Source organism: Erinaceus europaeus, chromosome 10, assembly GCF_950295315.1.
Source record: "Erinaceus europaeus chromosome 10, mEriEur2.1, whole genome shotgun sequence".
Taxonomy (NCBI): domain Eukaryota; kingdom Metazoa; phylum Chordata; class Mammalia; order Eulipotyphla; family Erinaceidae; genus Erinaceus; species Erinaceus europaeus.
In genome coordinates this window covers 17,769,718-17,789,428 of record NC_080171.1, presented here as the reverse complement: position 1 = coordinate 17,789,428, position 19,711 = coordinate 17,769,718, and the positions used below count along the sequence as shown (strand labels likewise).

The 19,711-nt window shown below is 40.5% G+C and overlaps 1 protein-coding gene across 6 annotated transcripts in view; it reads left to right on the top strand.

The window, feature by feature from the left end:
• The window catches only part of LOC103113365 (phospholipid-transporting ATPase FetA-like), a 120,527-nt gene that overhangs the window by 64,665 nt on the left and 36,151 nt on the right, over positions 1-19,711 (top strand). For all 6 annotated transcript variants that reach the window (XM_060199227.1, XM_060199228.1, XM_016188040.2 and 3 more), the window contains 4 exons: positions 784-980; positions 6,097-6,305; positions 8,190-8,233; positions 11,782-11,947. In XM_060199227.1, the coding sequence (XP_060055210.1) occupies positions 784-980; positions 6,097-6,305; positions 8,190-8,233; positions 11,782-11,947 (616 nt within the window). The remainder of the gene's footprint in view (positions 1-783; positions 981-6,096; positions 6,306-8,189; positions 8,234-11,781; positions 11,948-19,711) is intronic.

Sequence of the window (19,711 nt, the reverse complement as noted above, 5' to 3'; positions counted from 1 at the left end):
AAAGTAGTATTTGAGAAATATCTTTTTGAATTGTACTTAAATAAGCATGTTCTTGAATTAACTAGATTCTTATCAGTTCAGCTGTTTTGTTTTTGTGCTATTTGTACCAAGAGATTGTCAGTGTAGTTGGATGTAATGCAATCTTGTTTCTTGAAATTGAAACAGAAAGCCTCCCTGACTTAAACACTTCATCTGTTTTCACTTTTGGAAATGTTTATGAGAGGGAATCTGGCGTACACAGGGATATGTCTAGCAAAGGGATTTCCTGAGGAGGCCGCGGCCTAGCTGTAGTCTGGTCTCCTCATCCTCAGTGACTGGAAAGTCAAGTGGCAACATTTTCTGGCCCCTAATCTACTAATCAGATAGTCAGTTTGTGGGCAAAGTGCTTCAAGTTGGGGTAATACCAGAAATATTTCTAGGGTGAGGCATAGTGAAGAGAAGTGGTGTAAAGGACCAAAGGACAAGGAATACTTTCACTTTGCTGTTGAGATATATGGAGAGAATTTTTTTTTTAAGATTTATTTTTGATAAGAAAGATAGCATAATGGTTATGCAAATAGACTTTCATACCTGCAGTCCTAGAGATCCCAGGTTCAGTCCCCAGTACCACTGTATGTCAGAGATGAGAAGAGCTTTGTCTGGTCAGTTGATCTCTCTCTCTCTTTCTCTGCCCACCCATAAGTAAATAAATCTTTAAAAAAAAAAAAAAAAAAAAAAACCTGAAGCAAAGCATATGCCATGGGTAAAGTCTTAATTTTATTTATTTTTTATTTTTTTTTTTAGATTGTTGTACTTTTAGTCTGCATGTGCTCTGTCCTAGCAGCTGGGCATTACATTTGGGAGCTCAAAACAGGCTACTATTTCCAGGACTTTCTACCATGGAGTAAATATGTCACTTCACCAGCTGTTTCTGCCACCCTCATATTCTGGTCCTACTTCATTATCCTCAATACCATGGTGCCTATTTCCCTCTACGTCAGGTAGGCTTTTTTTGATCATTTTATTTTTGATTTTTATTTATTTTTTATTATTACCTCTTTTTTTTTAAGTAGTAAGAGAAGTACATGTTAGGAGTGAATACGCAGATGAGACTAAAACTGGGGCCTAGGCCACCCAGAGCTGAGCTGGTAACAATTTAGCCTTTGTTTTGAAACTTGAACGGACCTCAGTCTTGCAAAGAGTCCCACTGGGCATGATAGTACAGAGATGCTGGAAAGAATTTGTTCAGAGGTGTAGACATAATAGCTGCACTTGCGGGACAGTTTAAGAAAGTAGGACATTGCTGAGATTAGATACTGCCAGGAAGCAAAATCTTTCTGTGACTATGGATCTTTAGGATCAAAGACAAAAGGAAAGCCAAAGAGAGAAAAGAAAGAAAGAGGGGAAGAAAGAAAGAAGGAAAGAGAGCAAGGAACAAAGAAGCAAAAGCAGCAACCTCTGAGATTAACCAAGAAAGCTGTGTTCGACTCCTTTAATTACTTTATCTCAGAGTGAAAAGCAGGCTTCATACTTGCTCCTTAATTTCCCAACCATGAGCTTGAACTTTCAGCAAGCTGACTAGATAACTCTTTAGGCCTTTACTTCCACAGAATCAGGTGTACAAATACAAAATACTGGAGAAATATCTATTATGTAAATACTCTCTACACTCAGAATACTACGTTAGATACTATGTGGGCTGTAGTTCTGTCCCTATCCTCAAATAGATTATCTCATACTGTAAATAAATATGACATATAAGCACATGAAATATTTTTTAATGCACACAAATCTGTGATGATAAAGCACAGTCCAGGAAACCTGTGATTTATCAATGAGATTGTCTCTAAACATTCACTTATGAATCAGTTAACCAGAACTCAGATTGTGTTTTGTCATTACAATAAAAGTGTTCATGTCTAAGGTGATATCATAGCAGTTATGCAAAAAAGACATTCATGCCTGACGCATTAAATATCCCATGTTCAATCCCCAGCACCACCACAAGCTGGAGGCAATTTGTTTATTTATTTATTCTCTTTTGTTGCCCTTACTGTTTTATTATTGTAGTTATTATTGTTGTTGGATAGAACAGAGAGAAATGGAGAGAGGAGGGGGAAGACAGAGAGGGGGAGAGAAAGACAGACACCTGCACACCTACTTCACCGCCTGTGAAGCGACCCCCCTGCAGGTGGGGAGCTGGGGCTCGAACCAGGATCCCCATGCCGGTCCCTGCGCTCTGTGCCATGTGCACTTAACCCGGTGTGCTACCACCCGACTTCCCATGGAGGCTATTTTTTATTTTAATTTTTATTTATTTATTATTAGAGGGGAGGAAGAGATAGAGAGGGACAGAGACACCTGCAGCCCTGCTTGACCACTCATGAAGCTTTCCCCCTGCACGTGGGGACCAGGGCTTGGGCCAGGGTCTTTGCACACTGTAATGTTAGGTACGCCACCACCTGCCTCCCTTTTTAATTTTAATATATTACACTGTTCTATAAATTTTATTTAATGATGCTAACGTGTACTTATAATTATTATATTTCAAGTCTTATGACAATCCAACTGAGCACAGTTCCTATCAATATAATATACATATATATATATATATATTTTTTTTTTTTTTTCTAGAGCACTGCTCAGTGCTACCTTATGGTACTTCAGGGGACTGAACCTGGGACTTTGGAGCCTCAGGCATGAGAGTCTCTTTGCATAACCATTATGCTGTCTACCCACCTGTCCCAGAGCTGGAGGAATTTAGCAGTGTTATGGTAAAATAAACAAACAAACAAACAAATAAAAATGGTAGTAGGAGTAATCATGACCTAAGTTCTTGATGCCAAGAGTTGGAGAAGAGAAGAATGTTGCCTTCCTCTTTTAATGAGCATCTTGAACAAAAATTTGAGATAGGTAAATTAAGTCTTTATACAACCTTTTTTCCTTTTTCTGGATTCAAGACTTCTTTTCACATACCATTTTCACATCCTTCTTTTCAGGTTTCCTGCTATACCCCAATCTGAGAAACTATAGAATTAAATTAGGTCAATAATTTGGTGAGGTTGTCTACCCCAGGAAGTCAGGTTGGTGTCATGGTAGCATTTGCAACTTGGTGTCTGAAAAGCATTAAGATATAAAGAAGAACAAATTGTTTAATAATCTGGAACCTAAAGGCAAGAATATAGCAGATGAGATTTGGTGAGACAATTCCTAGCTCATAGAACTCCTCAATTCCATTTTGGGTAGTGCACTTCCTAATAAAGTCTCAACACCTAGATATGAACCAGGGCCCAAGAGACAGAGCACATGTGCACATGTATTAGGGGGAAATATATGCCTTAAAACAAAAGTACACAGTAGTTTTCAGTGACCCAATAAGTGCAGCAAGCAAGTAGAAAGACCTAAAAAAGACACCATAAAGTACTTAATCAAGTAGTTTCAACTTAGACTAGACCTAGATACTCCTCTCACCTACCTCCTGTTTCACTTCCCTCAGTCACTCCAAGGCTCAACTTGTCAGACAAAGTAAGGATGGCAAAAGCTGGGTAAGGGCAAGAGACAGCATACTTTAATGATGGCTCTTTGGCTTTCTACCAGGCCACCCCATCTCTTGGGGCCCTAATCAGGGAATCCTGGGATTCCCACACAGACATGATGGGCCTAGACCTCTAATAGATCCCTCTCTCCACTGTCACTGGTCATCTCCATCAGGAACAACATGGACCCCTATGCAGGACCTGTAGGACCTTGCCCTCAGTGTGGATCAACAATGGTATGGACTGCCCCATTCTCAAAAGGGAGGTTGGACCAAAATCCTCTACCACTCGAAGATGGGTCTGGCAATGGGAGCAGCCTAAAATGTTCCTAGCTATGACCACAGAATGCGAGCTCAGGGATGCAGAGGTTACACAGGCTTCTGCACTGAATATAGGCCCCAGATAAAAATTGATGGGGTTTACAGTTAATAGGATTTATATACTTCCTGGATTTGGGAGCTACTCTCATCCCTGATCTAGCTTTGTAATCCTATTTCCAACCCTGACACCATCTCCTCAGATAATACCTTTGGCCCACCTGCGTGTTAGCTGTCAGACTCAAAAATTAGTCAAGTCTGACTATACCTTTATGGAAGCTGGAAAGACAACTAGACTCTAAGGTGTCCTGGCTGCCATCGAGACCCTGGTGAATGGAGTCAGACTACCCTCCAAGTGGAAAAGTGAGTCTGACCTTACAGAAGAGTTCCCACTTTTAGGAAACAGTCTGGGGAGAGCAAACAGTGAGTAGCTAGACTAATTTGTATGGTAACTTAGGATCAAATCAAGAAGAACCTTTTTTGGGGGATGTGTTGGGGTTAATGGTTTTTACAGTACAATTGTTGACACATGGGTATCATTTCTCATCTTGCCACGATAGGTGTCTGCAAAATACTTTTTTTCTGTAGTTACTTGGCTTCATTTTATAAGTATTTATATATTTTGTCATTTTTAATTTTATTATTATTTTTCATTTCTTTATTGGGGGTTTATTGTTTTACATTCGACAGTAAATACAATAGTTTGTACTTGCATAACATTTCCCAGTTTTCCATATAACAATACAACTCCCACTAGGTCCTCTGTCATCCTTATTTTATTATTTTTAATAGTGATTTAATAATGATTAACAAAGCTGTAAGATAACAGGGGTACAATTCCACATAGTTCCCACCACCAGAGTTCCGTGTCCCATCCCCTCCCTTGGAAATGTCCTTCTTCTTTATCCCTCTGCGAGTATGGACCAAAAATTTTTTTGGAGTGCAGAAGATGGGAGTTCTGACTTCTTTGCTTCTCCACTGGACATGGGTGTTGACAGGTCAATCCATACCCCCAACCAGTTTCTGTTTATCCCTAGTGGGATGGGGCTCTGAAGAGGTGGGGTTCTAGGACACATTGGTGTGGTTGTCTACTCAGAGAAGTCAGGCTGGTGTCCTGGTAGCATCTGCAGCTTGGTGGCTGAAGAGCATTAAGATATAAAACAGAACAAATTGTTTAATAGTCAAGAACCTAAAGGTAAGAATAGAGCAGATGAGATTTGGCATCTTCATGTTGGAAGAAGCTAGGAAGTCTATTTCAGCTATATTCCATAGGGCCCATAACTTCACTAATTTTTGCCTGAGCCCCCCAGATAACATGCAGGTGGGCTAAAAGTATCGTCTGGAAAGATAGTGTCATAGTTGGGAATAGGACTAGAAAGCTGGATCAGGACAGAAAGTAGCTCCTAAATATGGGAAAAGTACATAAATACCATTAACTGTAAAGCCCATCCATCTGACCTAGGACCCGTGTCTATTCATAGTTAGCACAGGAGCCTGTGTAACCTCGGCATCCCTGTCTGTCTGAGGTTAGTTTCCATGGTTGTGATTAGCTTCCACTATTTTAAAATAAAAATGTTTGCTATCCATGATGGCTCTTTGTTATTTGGAGCATCAAAGAAGTGACAGAGGCAACAGGGAAATTTTAGATAAAATGGAGAAGAAGCTGGGGGGGGGGGCATGGCGGGGAGAAGTTGTCTCACATGCAGGCTGGCTCTGCCTGAAGGTTATTAAAAGCTTAACTCCTATGGGGTGTTTCTGGTTTGCACAGCTCCTTCCATTCTTTTGAAACATAGAACTTCTGACTCTCAAGTCTCTCTTTCCCACCAATGTATTTACTTATCGGCTGCAAAAATCCCCCCTGCATATTCAGTCTTTTATATGTTAGCTCTTAACTCTATTGTGTGAATTAAAGTTCAAATTTTATGACTTTTCCTGGATAGATTTTAGGAGAAGAGTAAAAGGGGATATGGAGGCATGTCTCCGCAAAGATAATCTAGTGCATCTGGATTCTAAATGATAAAACCTTGTGTGCTGATGGTCAAAATCTAGACTACAATGCATTGACTCAAGGGGGCAGGAACTTCAAATTCTTGGCTACCCAAAAAAGATAGTCTGATTTTCAGATGGTGGCCCTGATTTGCTGGTAAAAAAAAAAGAAGAAGAAGAAGAAGAAGAAAGAAAGCAAAGAAACCAGGATGTTATATTTACTTGTCCTGCTCTGGCTCACCACCTTTTCTCTTCTCTTTCGGTGTCTCTCTCAATAGCGTCGAGGTAATAAGATTAGGCAACAGTTGCTTTATCAACTGGGATCAGAAAATGTATTATGCACCAAAGGACATGCCAGCAGAGGCTCGAACCACTACTCTGAATGAGGAGCTCGGCCAGATCACTTACGTGTTCTCCGACAAAACAGGAACTCTGACGCAGAACATCATGATTTTCAAGAAGTGTTCTATTAATGGGGTATCGTATGGTATGCATGTCGTCCTGCTTTCCTTGAGTCCAGAGAATTCTAATCTACAGATTGTTTTCACAAATAGTTTGTTTATAAGTCTATATAACTGAAATGTACAGTTAACCTCTTTTTGTAATTGGGATTTTTATTGGGATTAAGAGTTTAGAGGAAATTTCAATTGTTGGTAGATGTGTAAAGTTTCTCAGTTTTCTGTAAAACATTCTCACCCCCCAGGCTAGATCCTCCTTCACCATCGTGCACCAGGACCTGAGGACTCCACTCCCCTCCCGAGTCCTTTCCTTCGGTGCAGCGCACCAACTCCAGTCCAGGTTCTGCTTTGTGTTTTCCCTTCTGTGCTTATTTTTAAACTTCTGTCTATGAGTGGGATCATCCCATATTCATCCTTCTCTTTCTGGCTGATCTCAGCATGATTCCATCAAGCTCCATCCACGATGAAGTGAAGAAGGTGAATTCACCATTTTTAATAGCTGAATTGGACACCTGGGTTGCTTCCAGGTTTTGGCTATTACAGATTGTGCTGCTATGAACATATATACACACATCTTTTTGGATGGGTGTGTTTGGTGCCTTGGCATGTACAACTACCTCTTATTTGCATAGCTTTCTCTACTCACTAATAAAGTTAACCAAATCCTCTAGTTCTGAACAAACAAACAAAAAGGGCATTTATTTAGCACCTTCCAGATGCAATCCATCACATTAGATACTGAGAATACCAGGCTGTGGAAATTAACTGCTGTCCTCAAAAAATTCTCCATGTAAACGCAAAGCAGAACTTGGACTGGAGTTGGTGTATTACACCATAAAGTAAAATACTGTGGGGTGGCGGGGAGTGTTCAGGTCCTGAAACATGATGGCAGAGGAGGAGGACCTGGGCATGTGGTTAGAATGTTATGTGGGAAACTGAGAAATGTTATACATGTACAAGTGATTGTATTTTACTATCAACTGTAATCCATTAACCCCCTCCATAAAGAAAAAAAAAAGTAAAAAAAAAAATCCCAGTGTTTTGGGAAATGTCAGAGACAGTATTTATTGCAGCATTATTCACAATAATCCAAAAGTAGAAACAGCCCATGTGTCTACCAGTAGATGAATGAATAAACAAATGGTGTATATTGTGTAATAAAATTATGACACAACATGGATGACTGTTGAAAATGTTATACGAATTGAAATTAACCAGAAATGAGAGAAAATATAACATAATAGAATAGGCAAATTCAGAGTGACTAGAGGCTGCCAAGGACTAGGAATAGGGAAGAAAGAGGAGTTTCTACTTAAAATGCTAAAAAGGTTTTTTGGAAATATATAACAGTGATTATTTCACAGTATGGTAAATGTAATAGCACTGTGTTGTACACTAAAAAATATTAAAATTAAAAGTTTTGTGGTATATAATTTATCCCAGTTAAAAGCAAAAGTTCAACCCTTCTTTAAAACCTTTATGGGGGGGGGGGGGGGGGTCGGGCGGTGGCGCAGTGGGTTAAGCGCATGTGGCGCAAAGCGCAGGGACCCACCTAAGGATCCCGGTTCGAGTCCCCGGCTCCCCACCAGCAGGGGAGTCGCTTCACAGGCGGTGAAGCAGGTCTGCAGGTGTCTATCTTTCTCTCCCCTTCTCTGTCTTCCCCTCCTCTCTCCATTTCTCTCTATCCTATCCAACAACGAATTGCGTCAACAAGGGCAATAATAATAACCACAACGAAGCTGCAACAAAAGGGGGAAAAAATGGCCTCCAGGAGCGGTGGATTCATGGTGCAGGCACCGAGCCCAGCAATAACCCTGGAGGAGGAAAAAAAATAAAAATAAAAATAAAAACCTTTATGGGGGAAAAAAAAAAAGAAGCCTTATGAAGTCTCTGCTCTATTTACTTCCCAACAGGCAATGTCTTTGACAGAAAAGGAGAAAAAGTAGATATCTCTGAGGTGAGTGAATCTATCCTCCATGAAATAAATGCCTGCAGGGACTCAGGGGAGCTATGCAGCACAACAAAATCTTTAACACAAATCGGGATTCCCTTAAGCCCTGAAATTAACGTTTTCACTGATCCCATCATCTCGGAAGACATTTTATAAATGAACCTTTTTTTTTTCATTTATCTTAATATTTATTTATATAATGGAAATATTGACAAGACTTTAGGATAAGAGGGGTACAATTCCACACAATTCCCACCACCAGAACTCCATATCCCATCCCCTCGAGAGAAATGGCTGCCAGGAGCAGTGGATTGGTAGTGCAGGAACTGAGCCCCAGTGATAACCCTGGAGGCAAAATAAATAAATAAGTAAATCCTCTCTCAGCATGTTGTCAATGAACTGAGCAATATAAACAAAGTCGAGGCTTCTAGAGAGTCAGCTGCGGTCATGGAGTAGTCCTCTACCTCCCACTGCTGCTTCTGCGGATTGACTATAACACATTTTCTGCTGGCTCATTGGCATCTTTGTTCTCTCGCTAAGAAACTCTAGTCTCACCTCTTCATTAAAAATGCTTCCTTGGGGAGTCAGGCGGTAGTGCAGCGGGTTAAGCGTATGTAGCACTAAGAGCAACGACCAACCGGTGTAAGGATCCCAGTTCGAGCGCCCGGCTCCCCACCTGCAGGGGAGTCGCTTCCCAGGCGGTGACGCATGTCTGCAGCTGTCTGTCTTTCTCTTTCTTGCCCTCTGTCTTCCCCCATCTCTCTCCATGTCCTTTCTAACAACCACAACATCAATAACAACAACAATAACTACAAAACAAAAAAGACAACAAGGGCAACAAAAGGGAAAATAAATAAATAAATAAAGTGTAGGATTAAAAAAATGCTCCCTTCTCCCTACCTTGACTGAAGCATGCCTTGCCCTGCACACACCCCACCCCTCACATCCATCTCCCGTACCTGGCATACTCAAAGCCCCCAAGGTGTTGTCCTCATTGTCCTTTGCCACTTTTAAACAATTACTTTTTCTCCCTTACATCATCTTTCCTCCCTTGATGCTTTGATTTCTGGCTATCTTCTTTAACTTCTCTCGTTATCAAGATTCCTAAATTTTCTGATTCCTTTTTTTCTTTTTGGAGACATTGACTGAACCATAGGATAAAAGGGGTACAGCTCCACACAGCTGGAGTTCTACTTCATTCACGGCTCGTATTTTGAGACACGGCTCGTATTTTCCCTCCCTACTCAATCTCTGCTGTCATGTTGGACAATACTGACTTCCTTGTGGATCATCTGTCACCACAGATGCTTTCTGATGGCTAAAATACTGCTGTTTTAAAAAAAGTTTTTTAAAAATTAATCTTTATTTATTGGATGGAGACAGCCAAAAATCTAGAAGAAGGGGAAGATAGAGAGGGAGAGAGAATGGGGCTAGGTGGTGGCGCACCTGGCTGATCACACATACGACAGTGCACAAGGACACAGGTTTGAGACCCCAGTCCCCACCTTCAGGGAGAAAGCTTTGTGAGTTGTGAAGCAGTGCGGCAGGTGTCTGTTTCTGTTCCTCTCTACTCCCCTCCCCTCTCAATTTCTGACTATCTTTGTCCAACAAATAAAAAAATTTTTTTTAAAAATTAAAAAGAATAGAATATATTTAAAGAAAGATAGACAGAGAGAGAGTGAGAAAGAGAGAGAGGAAGAGAGGGAGTGAGGCAGAGAAACACCTGTAGCACTGCTTCACCACTTGTAAAGCTTTTCCCTTACACGTGGGGGCCAGAGGTTGAACCTGGGCCTTTACACATTGTAACGTGTATTCAACCAGGTGTGCCACCATCCGGCCCTCTTGAAATAATGCTTTAGCTGGTCTCTTAGACTAAAAGAAAAAGTTCTATAGTGCTAATTTCCATGTCACCATCAAGAACTGCGGTACTCTGAAGCTGTACACTCCCTTATCTGGTCACTCATACTTCCTTCCTCTTTTGGTACTTGACTGCTAGTAAGCCCAGTGTCTGATTTTATGAAGATTTACAAGCAGTCAGCTCTTTTTTTTTTTCTCCATACATAGCCCATGACTTCACCTATCTTGACCCCTCCCCCCATCTGTATCCAGGAGCACAAGTATCCTCAATACTTTACCTCTCCTCTTTTCTCTCTCTTGAACTGCCTCACAAATGTCAACTTTGGAGTAATCAAATCATCTACCCTTCTTGGTTTTTTAAATTTTTTTATTAGTGACTTAATAATGACTGGCAAGATTGTGGGATAAGAGAGGTACAATTTCATACAATTCAGTTCCCACCACCAGAGTTCCATATCCCCTCCCCCCACCCTTTAGAAGTTTCCCTAGTCTTTATCCCTCCGGGATGATGGACCAAAGATCTTTATGGGGAGCAGAAGGTGGGAGGTCTGGCTTCTTTGCTTCTCCACTGGATATCCTTCTTGGTTTCTGAATTTCATAATACCAAGTATTTTTATATCGAAATATCACTACAGAGGGGGCTAGGAGGTGACTAACCTGGCAGAGCAGACAGGTTGCCATGCACAAGAACCCAGATTCAGTCCTCCAGCTGTCACGTGGAAGTGCTTGAATGTGGTGAAGAGTAGGTACTAGGGGTGGGTGGACAGAGCCTCACAAATGGTGGGGCAGTGCTGCACTGTCTCACCTCTAGATATCTCTACTTCTCTCCATCTCTCACCCTACATCTAAAGTTAAAAAAAAAGCCAACAGAAGCGGTAGAGTTATACTAGCACTAAATCCCAGTGACAACTCTGGAGCCCTTCCCTCCCCCCAAATAATAATAATAAAGCCATCACAAACTCAGAGATTCACATCTCTTCTGGGCTCCCAGGGCTACATGAATAATTTTTACTTAATTTTTTTTTTTAACCAGAGTACTGATCAGCTCTGTCTTATGGTGGTACAGGGAACTGAATCCGAGACCTTGGAGCCTCAGGCAAGAGAGTCTCTTTATATCAGCATTATGCTATCTACCCCTGCCGTACTTGCTTTTCCGTGGTCGATGACCATGAGGGTTAGAGGCAGAAAAGAATCAAAGGCAAGAAAAATGCTTGAACATGCATTTGCAAGCTTCTTTTTAACCTTGCCTCTATCCTCCAGTGTGCCTTTCATGCTTTCTTTAGAGGCTGAAAGGAGCCCCTACATCAGGCACAAAACAACCAGACACACGCCTTTTCCTGACACTATTTACCAATTGGGAACAGTTACCCATCCTTATCCTCAGGTTTGACTATTATGGATTTGGAAGAGCAGAGCCTGAAGTTGGCCACAGATCATTCTTGATAGCTGGGATAGGAAGGAAGCAAGAAGGACTGGCCAGCACTACTCAGCTTATCTCCCATGGGATGGGTTTTTGTTTTAACCCAAATGACTGGATGGATGGTTAAGATCATAGCTACCAAGACCTTAGAAACCAGAAAAGTCTTCCCTATCTGTCTTGCTTCTCTCTTTTCATCCTCCTAATTTGCCCCCAAATTGTCCTTGTGTAAAATGCCAAGTTGCCCCTGAGCCGATTTGTTGTGCCTTATGTGTTCCAGAAAACTGAAAAGGTCAACTTCTCCTACAACAAACTAGCTGACCCCAAGTTTTCATTTTATGACAACACTCTGGTGGAAGCAGTGAAACACGGAAACCAGCAGGTGCACTTGTTTTTCCGCTCGCTCTCGTTGTGCCATACTGTGATGTCAGAGGAGAAAGTAGAAGGTGAGGAGAGGGGCCTGAGATCATGCTACAGAGTCTAGGTCAGTTGGACATGGGGTGGCTTGATAGCATTTATAATAGCTTCATGTGGTGCTGGAGATAGAACACAGGGCCTCATGGATGCAGAGACACCTCCCAGTCCACCTTTATTTTACATTTTTATGAGAGGAGAGAGGGTGAGACACCAAAGCATTGCTCCATCATGCATGGAGTTCCTTTTTTTTTTTTTTTTTTTTTTCTCTTGGCCTCCGCAGCTATCACTTGGGCTCAGTGCCTGCACTAAGAATCCACAGCCCCTATAGCCATCTTTTTGATTTTTTTTTTTTTTTTGATAGGACAGAAAGAAATTGAGAGGGGAGTGGTCCGGGAGGTGGCGCAGTGGATAAAGCATTGGATTCTCAACCATGAGGTCCTGAGTTTAATCCCTGGCAACACATGTACCAGAGTGATGTCTGGCTCTTTCTCTCTCTCTGCCTGTCTTTCTCATGAATAAATAAATCAATTCTAAATTAAAAAAAAAGAAATTGAGAGCAGATGGGAAGATGTATAGAAGGAGTGAGAAAGATAGACACCTATAGACCTGCTTCACCACTTGCAAATTAGGCCTTCCAGCAGGTGGGGAGCCAAAGGCTCAAACTGGGATCCACTCAACCTGGTGCACCACAGCCCAGCCCCTGAGTTCCACCCATTTCTGTCTTTTGTGTTCTCATATGGTAGCAGGGGTCAGACCCAAGACCCCATGCAAAGAAGATATGCACTGTGCTGTACCCAGTCAGCTCCCTTCCTGATCTTGCAAAACTATTATTAAAAAGCAAATTGACCTTCAAAAGGAAAACAACCCCAAATCCATTATAGGTTGTGGTGATGTTCTAAAAGAGGAGTTCCAGACATATATTGAGTAATTCAGTTGAAAAGCTGGTTCAGTGGAGTGAGCCACTAGTTTCTTAGGATGAGAACTTCAAAGGTAACAATACTCAGATGTATTTTTACTTGTCTGATCAGCCATCAGTTTTAACCTTTTGAAGCAGTGTTAGTTTCATAGTGAGAAATAGCCTTCTGCAAGGTCACGTAGCATCAGCTGCCTGAGACTCACCGCAGTCCAATTTCCTGGGACCTCTGACCATATTTTGTGTCTGGGTTCAGTAAGTTTGGGTAGACACAAGGGACTGAATTTTTTTTAAATAGTTTTTTAACCTGCAGGGGGGATGTTTCACAAGCCATGAAGTAGGGCTGCAGGTATCTCTCTCCCTCTATCTTCCCCTCACTTCTCAATTTCTCTCCGTCTCCTAATAAGTAAATAATTTTTTTAATTTATTTCTTTATTGGGGAATTAATGTTTTACATTCAACAGTAAATACAATAGTTTGTACATGCATAACATTCCGCAGATTCCCATTTAACAATACAACCCCCACTATGTCATTCATCATCTTTCATGGACCTGTATTCTCCCCACCCACCCACCCACCCCAGAGTCTTTTACTTTGGTGTAATACTCCAATTCCATTTCAGGTTCGACTTGTGTTTTCTTTCCTAATCTTGTTTTTCAACTTCAGCCTGAGAGTGAGATCATCCCATATTCATCCTTCAGTTTCTGACTTATTTCACTCAACATGATTTTTTCTTTTTTTATATATATATTTTTTTTTCCCAGAGCCCTACTCAGCTCTTTTTTTTTAATTTTTTTATTTAAGAAAGGATTAATTAACAAAACCATAGGGTAGGAGGGGTACAACTCCACACAATTCCCACCGCCCAATCTCCATATCCCACCCCCTCCCCAGTAGCTTTCCCATTCTCTATCCCTCTGGGAGCATGGACCCAGGGTCATTGTGGCTTGCAGAATAGAAGGTCTGGCTTCTGTAATTGCTTCCCCGCTGAACATGGACGTTGACTGGTCAGTCCATACTCCCAGTCTGCCTCTCTCTTTCCCTAGTAGGGTGGGTCTCTGGGGAAGCTGAGCTCCAGGACACATTGGTGGGGTCTTCAGTCCAGGGAAGCCTGGCTAGCATCCTGATGGCATCTGGAACCTGGTGACTGAAAAGAGAGTTAACATACGAAGCCAAACAAATTGTTGAGCAATCATCGACCCAAAGCTTGGAATAGTGGAGAGGAAGTGTTGGGGGGTACTCACTGCAAACTCTAGTGCACTTCTGCTTTCTTACTTTGGTGCCATACTCCAAACTCAGTCAATTTCTGCTTTGCGTTTCTACTTCTTTTTTTTTTTTTACATGCATAACATTCCCCAGATTCCCATTTAACAATACAACCCCACTATGTCATTCATCATCTTTCATGGACCTGTATTCACCCCACCTACCCACCCACCCCAGAGTCTTTTACTTTGGTGTAATACTCCAATTCCATTTCAGGTTCGACTTGTGTTTTCTTTTCTAATCTTGTTTTTCAACTTCGGCCTGAGAGTGAGATCATCCCATATTCATCCTTCACTTTCTGACTTATTTCACTCAACATGATTTTTTCAAGGTCCATCCAAGATCGGCTGAAAACGGTGAAGTCACCATTTTTTACAGCTGAGTAGTATTCCATTGTGTATATAGACCACAACTTGCTCAGCCACTCATCTGTTGTTGGACACCTGGGTTGCTTCCAGGTTTTGGCTATTAAAAATTGTGCTGCCAAGAACATATGTGTACACAGATCTTTTTGGATGGATGTGTTGGGTTCCTTAGGATATATCCCAAGGAGGGGAATTGCAGGGTCATAGGGTATCCATTTCTAGCCTTCTGAGAGTTCTCCAGACTTTTCTCCACAGAGGTTGGACCAATTTACATTCCCACCAGCAGTGCAGGAGGGTTCCTTTGACCCCACACCCTCTCCAGCATTTGCTGCTGTTCCCTTTTCTGATGTATGACATTCTCACAGGAGTGAAGTGATATCTCATTGTTGTCTTGATTTGCATTTCTCTGACAATCAGAGACTTGGAGCATTTTTTCATGTGTTTCTCGGCCTTTTGGATCTCTTCTGTGGTGAATATTTTGTCCAAGTCCTCCCCCCATTTTTGGATGGGGTTATTTGTTGTCTTGTTGTTGAGTCTGCTAACCTCTTTATATATGTTGGTTATTAAACTCTTATCTGATGTATGGCATGTAAAGATCTTCTCCCATTCTGTGAGGGGTCTCTTGGTTTGGGTAGTGGTTTCTTTTGCTATGAAGAAGCTTTTTAATTTGATGTAGTCCCATAGGTTTATACTTGCCTTAGTCTTCCTTGTAATTGGATTCGTTTCATTGAAAATGTCTTTAAAATTTATGCAGAAAAAAGTTCTGCCAATATTTTCCTCTAAGTATCTGATAGTTTCTGGTCTAACATCCAAGTCCTTGATCCACTTGGAATTTATTTTTGTATTTGGTGAAATACAATGATTCAGTTTCATTCTTCTGCGTGTTTCAACCCATTGTTTCCAACACCATTTGTTGAAGAGACTCTGCTTTCCCCATGTAATAGTCTGGGCCCCTTCGTCAAAGATTAGATGTCCATACGTGTGGGGCCTCATTTCTGGGCTCTCAATTCTGTTCCACTGGTCAGTGTGTCTATTCATGTTCCAGTACCAAGCAGTTTTGATGACAATGGCCCTATAGTACAGTTTGAGATCTGGGAGTGTGATGCCTCCAGTTCTGTCCTTTCTTCTCAAAATTGTTTTGGCAATTCTAGGTCTTTTCTGGTTCCAGATAAACATTTGTAGCATTTGTTCTATTCTCCTAAAAAATGTGCTTGGGATCTTGATGGGGATAGCATTAAATTTGTAGATGGCTCTGGGTAATATATTCATTTTGATGATGTTAATTCTTCCAACCCATGAACATGGAATATCTTTCCACTTCTTTGTGTCTTTTTCAATTTCTTTGAGTAGTGACTCATAATTTTCAGTATACAAGTCTTTCACTTCTTTGGTTAGGTTTACTCCTAGATATTTTATTGTCTTTGTTGCTATAGAAAAAGGAACTGATTTCTGGATTTCAATTTCTTCTAACTTAGTGTTTGCATAGAGGAATGCCACTGACTTTTGAATGTTAATTTTATAGCCTGACACCTTACTGTATTGCCTGATGTTTTCCAAAAGCTTCTTGCTGGATTCCTTAGGTTTTTCCATGTATACTATCATGTCATCTGCAAATAAGGAGAGTTTGACTTCTTCTCTTCCAATCTGTATGCCTTTAATTCCTTGCTCCTGCCTGATTGCTATGGCAAGAACTTCCAACACTATGTTGAATAGTAATGGTGATAGTGGGCAGCCCTGTCTAGTACCTGACCTGACGGGAAATGCTTCCAGTTTTTCACCATTGAGTATGATGTTGGCTGTAGGTTTGCTATCTATAGACTCCACTGTCTTCAGGAATTTTCCATCTATTCCCATTTTCTGTAGTGTTTTGATCATAAAGGAATGTTGTATTTTGTCAAAGGCTTTCTCTGCATCTATTGATATGACCATGTGGTTTTTGGTCTTGCTTTTGTTGATGTGGTGGATCACATTGATTGATTTACGTATATTAAACCAACCTTGCATGTCTGGGATAAACCCCACTTGGTCATGATGAACAGTCTTTTTGATATACTGCTGTATCGGGTTGGCTAGAATTTTGTTCAATATTTTCGCATCTATGTTCATCAGAGATATTGGTCTGTAGTTTTCTTTTTTGGTTGTGTCCCTGTCTGCTTTTGGGTGATGTTGGCTTCATAGAAGCTGGCAGGGAGTATTCCAGTGTCTTCAATCTTCTGGAAGACTTTTAAAAGTAGAGGTATTAGTTCTTTGAAAGTTTTGTAGAATTCATTTGTAAAACCATCTGGACTTTTATTTTTGGGAAGATTTTTGATAACTGTTTCAATTTCATTAGCTGTGATGGGCCTGTTCATGTTATCCACTTCCTCTTTACATAGTTTTGGAAGTTGGTAGGTATCTAGGAAATCATTCATTTCTTCCAGGTTCTCTAGCTTGGTGGCATATAGTTGTTCATAGAAGCCTCGCATGATATGTTGAAATTCTGCAGTGTCTGTTGTGATATCTCCTCTTTCATTTACTATCTGATTTATTTGGATCTTCTCCCTTTTTTGTTTTGTGAGTCTGGCTAAAGGCTTGTCGATTTTGTTCACTCTTTTGAAGAACCAACATTTGCTTTCATTGATCTTTTGTATGGTTTTCCTATTCTCAATGTTATTTATTTCTGCCCTAACTTTAGTGATTTCTGTCCTTCTGGTTGCTTTAGGATTCCTTTGTTGTTCTTCTTCTAGGTCTTTAAGATGTGCAATCAGGCTGTTTATTTGTGCCTTTTCTTGTTTCCTAATGTGTGCTTGTATAGCTATGAACTTCCCTCTTAGGACTGCTTTAGCTGTGTCCCAAATATTTTGATAGCTTGTATCTTCATTTTCATTGAACTCTCGAAACATTTTGATTTCTTCCTTGATTTTCTCTTTGACCCAGAAGTTGTTAAGAAGTGTACTGTTGAGTACACATTTTGTTAACTTTTGTTAACTTCTTAACTTCCACATTTTGGGACTGTTACTAATCTTTTGTTGATTGTTAAGTGTTAGTTTAATTCCACTATGGTCTGAGAAGATGCTTGGGATGATTTCAATGCTCTTGAATTGGCTGATGCTGTCTTTGTGGCCTAACATATGGTCTATCCTTGAGAATGATCCATGTGGATTTGAGTAAAATGTGTATTACAGTTTCTTGGGATGAATGACTCTAAAAATGTCCAATAGTTCTAGTTTATCTATCTCTTCATTTAGCTCCCTTATGTCTTTATTGATTTTCTTCCTGGATGATCTGTCAAGTTGAGATAGTGGGGTGTTGAAGTCCCCTGCTATGATTGTGTTACTGTTAATATATTGCTGTAGCTCTTTCAGTAGAAGTTTGATGTATTTAGATGGCTTCTCATTGGATCCATAGATGTTAATAATTGTTAAGTCCTCTTGATTGACTGATCCTCTGAGCATTAAGTAGTGTCCATTCCTATCTTTTTTAATCTTATCTATTTTAAAGTCTGTCATGTCAGATATGAGAATAGCTGTTCCTGCCCTTTTTTGTGGGCCATTGGCTTGTATGATAGTTTTCCATCCTTTCACTTTAAGTCTGTGTTTGTCTTGTTGAGTTAGGTGAGTTTCCTGTAGACAACATATTGTTGGGTTGTGTTTTCTGATCCATCTTCCTACTCTGTGTCTTTTAATAGGTGAATTCAGGCCATTGACATTTATTGATATCAAAGATTGAAGATATTTTAACACCATTCTTGTAGAGTTTTAGAGTGTTTTGATATATGTCCTATTTGTGGTGGTCTGGTTGTTTATAGGAGACCTTTCAGAACTTCTTTCAGGGCAGGCTTGGTGATGGTTGCTTCCTTCAACTGTTGCTTGTCTGAGAAGGTTTTGATGCTTCCATCTAGTCTGAATGACAGTCTAGCAGGATATAGTATTCTTGGCTGAAAGCCTTTCTCATTGAGCACTCGATAGATATCTTGCCATTCTCTTCTGGCCTGTAGTGTTTGTATGGAGAAGTCTGCTGCTAATCTTATGGGTTTTCCTTTGTAGGTGACTCTTTGTTTTTCTCTTGCAACCTTGAGGATTCTTTCTTTATCCTTATTCCTTTCCATTCTAAGTATGATATGTCTTGGTGTCTTTAGGTCTGGGTTAATTCTGTTTGGGACCCTCTGGGCTTCTTGAACCTTTATGTATTTTATGTTGTCTAGACTAGAGAAATTTTCAGCTATTATGGCCTGGAGAATGCTTTCTTCCTCTCCTTCTCTTTCTTCCTCTGGTAAGCCAATAATGCGTATATTGTTTCTTTTGAAGTCATCCCATAGGACTCTGTTGTTGTTTTCAGCATCTCTTAATCTCTTTTTGAGATCTCTTACTTCTTTTTTAGTTGTCTCTAATTCATCCTCAATCTTGCCAATTCTGTCTTCAGCCTCATAGATTCTATTCTCTCTGCCCTCTACTGCTTTCTGGAGTTCATCTATTTTGTTGCCCTGCTCTGCTACTGTTTTAGCTTGTTCAGCTAGTTGCCTTCTTAGCTCAGCGATTTCAGCTTTCAGCTCTCTAATAACCATGAGATAATTAGAATTTTCTTCCACACAAGGTCTGGCTGGGGCAGTGGCTCCTCCTGTGGACTCAGAGACAGGCAGACAGCAGAGTTTGCAGGTTCAAAACCTGTGCTTCCCAGAAGCTAGTCCTTAAGGAAGGGTAAAAAAAAAAAAAAAAAAAAAAAAAAAAAAGAATTTTCTTCCATATTCTCATTTGTTGTTCCTGCATTTCTGATTACAATTTTTTCAAATTCTTTACTCACTCCTGTTATTATTTCGTTAGCTAATGTTTGGATGTTGAACTCATTGTTTTGTGCTTCACCCTCTGGAGGACTTTTAGCTGGACTCTTGTCCTGGTTCGAGTCTCCAATATTTTTTCTTGTTGTTTTAACCATTTTATATATTATGTTATGAGTTCCCTTTATCAGTACTTTTCAAATTATTGATCACTATTGCCTGGATTGACTTGTGTCTAAGTAATTTAATTAAACGTTTTACCGTGGTGGAAGTTAACAGTTTTTTCAATCCCTGAGTTGGAGCTCAGTGGTGTAAAAGCCTCTTTTTTTTTTTCTACCCTGTAGGCTATGGGAGCCTGAGGGCTTTTAAACTATCAATAGGCTTCTTAGCTTAATCACTGACTCCTGACCAAGAGATAAAGCAGGGTGTGGCAGAGATAATCCAGTGGTTATGCAAAGAGACTTTCACAGCCCCTCAGCTATGCCACCTAGGT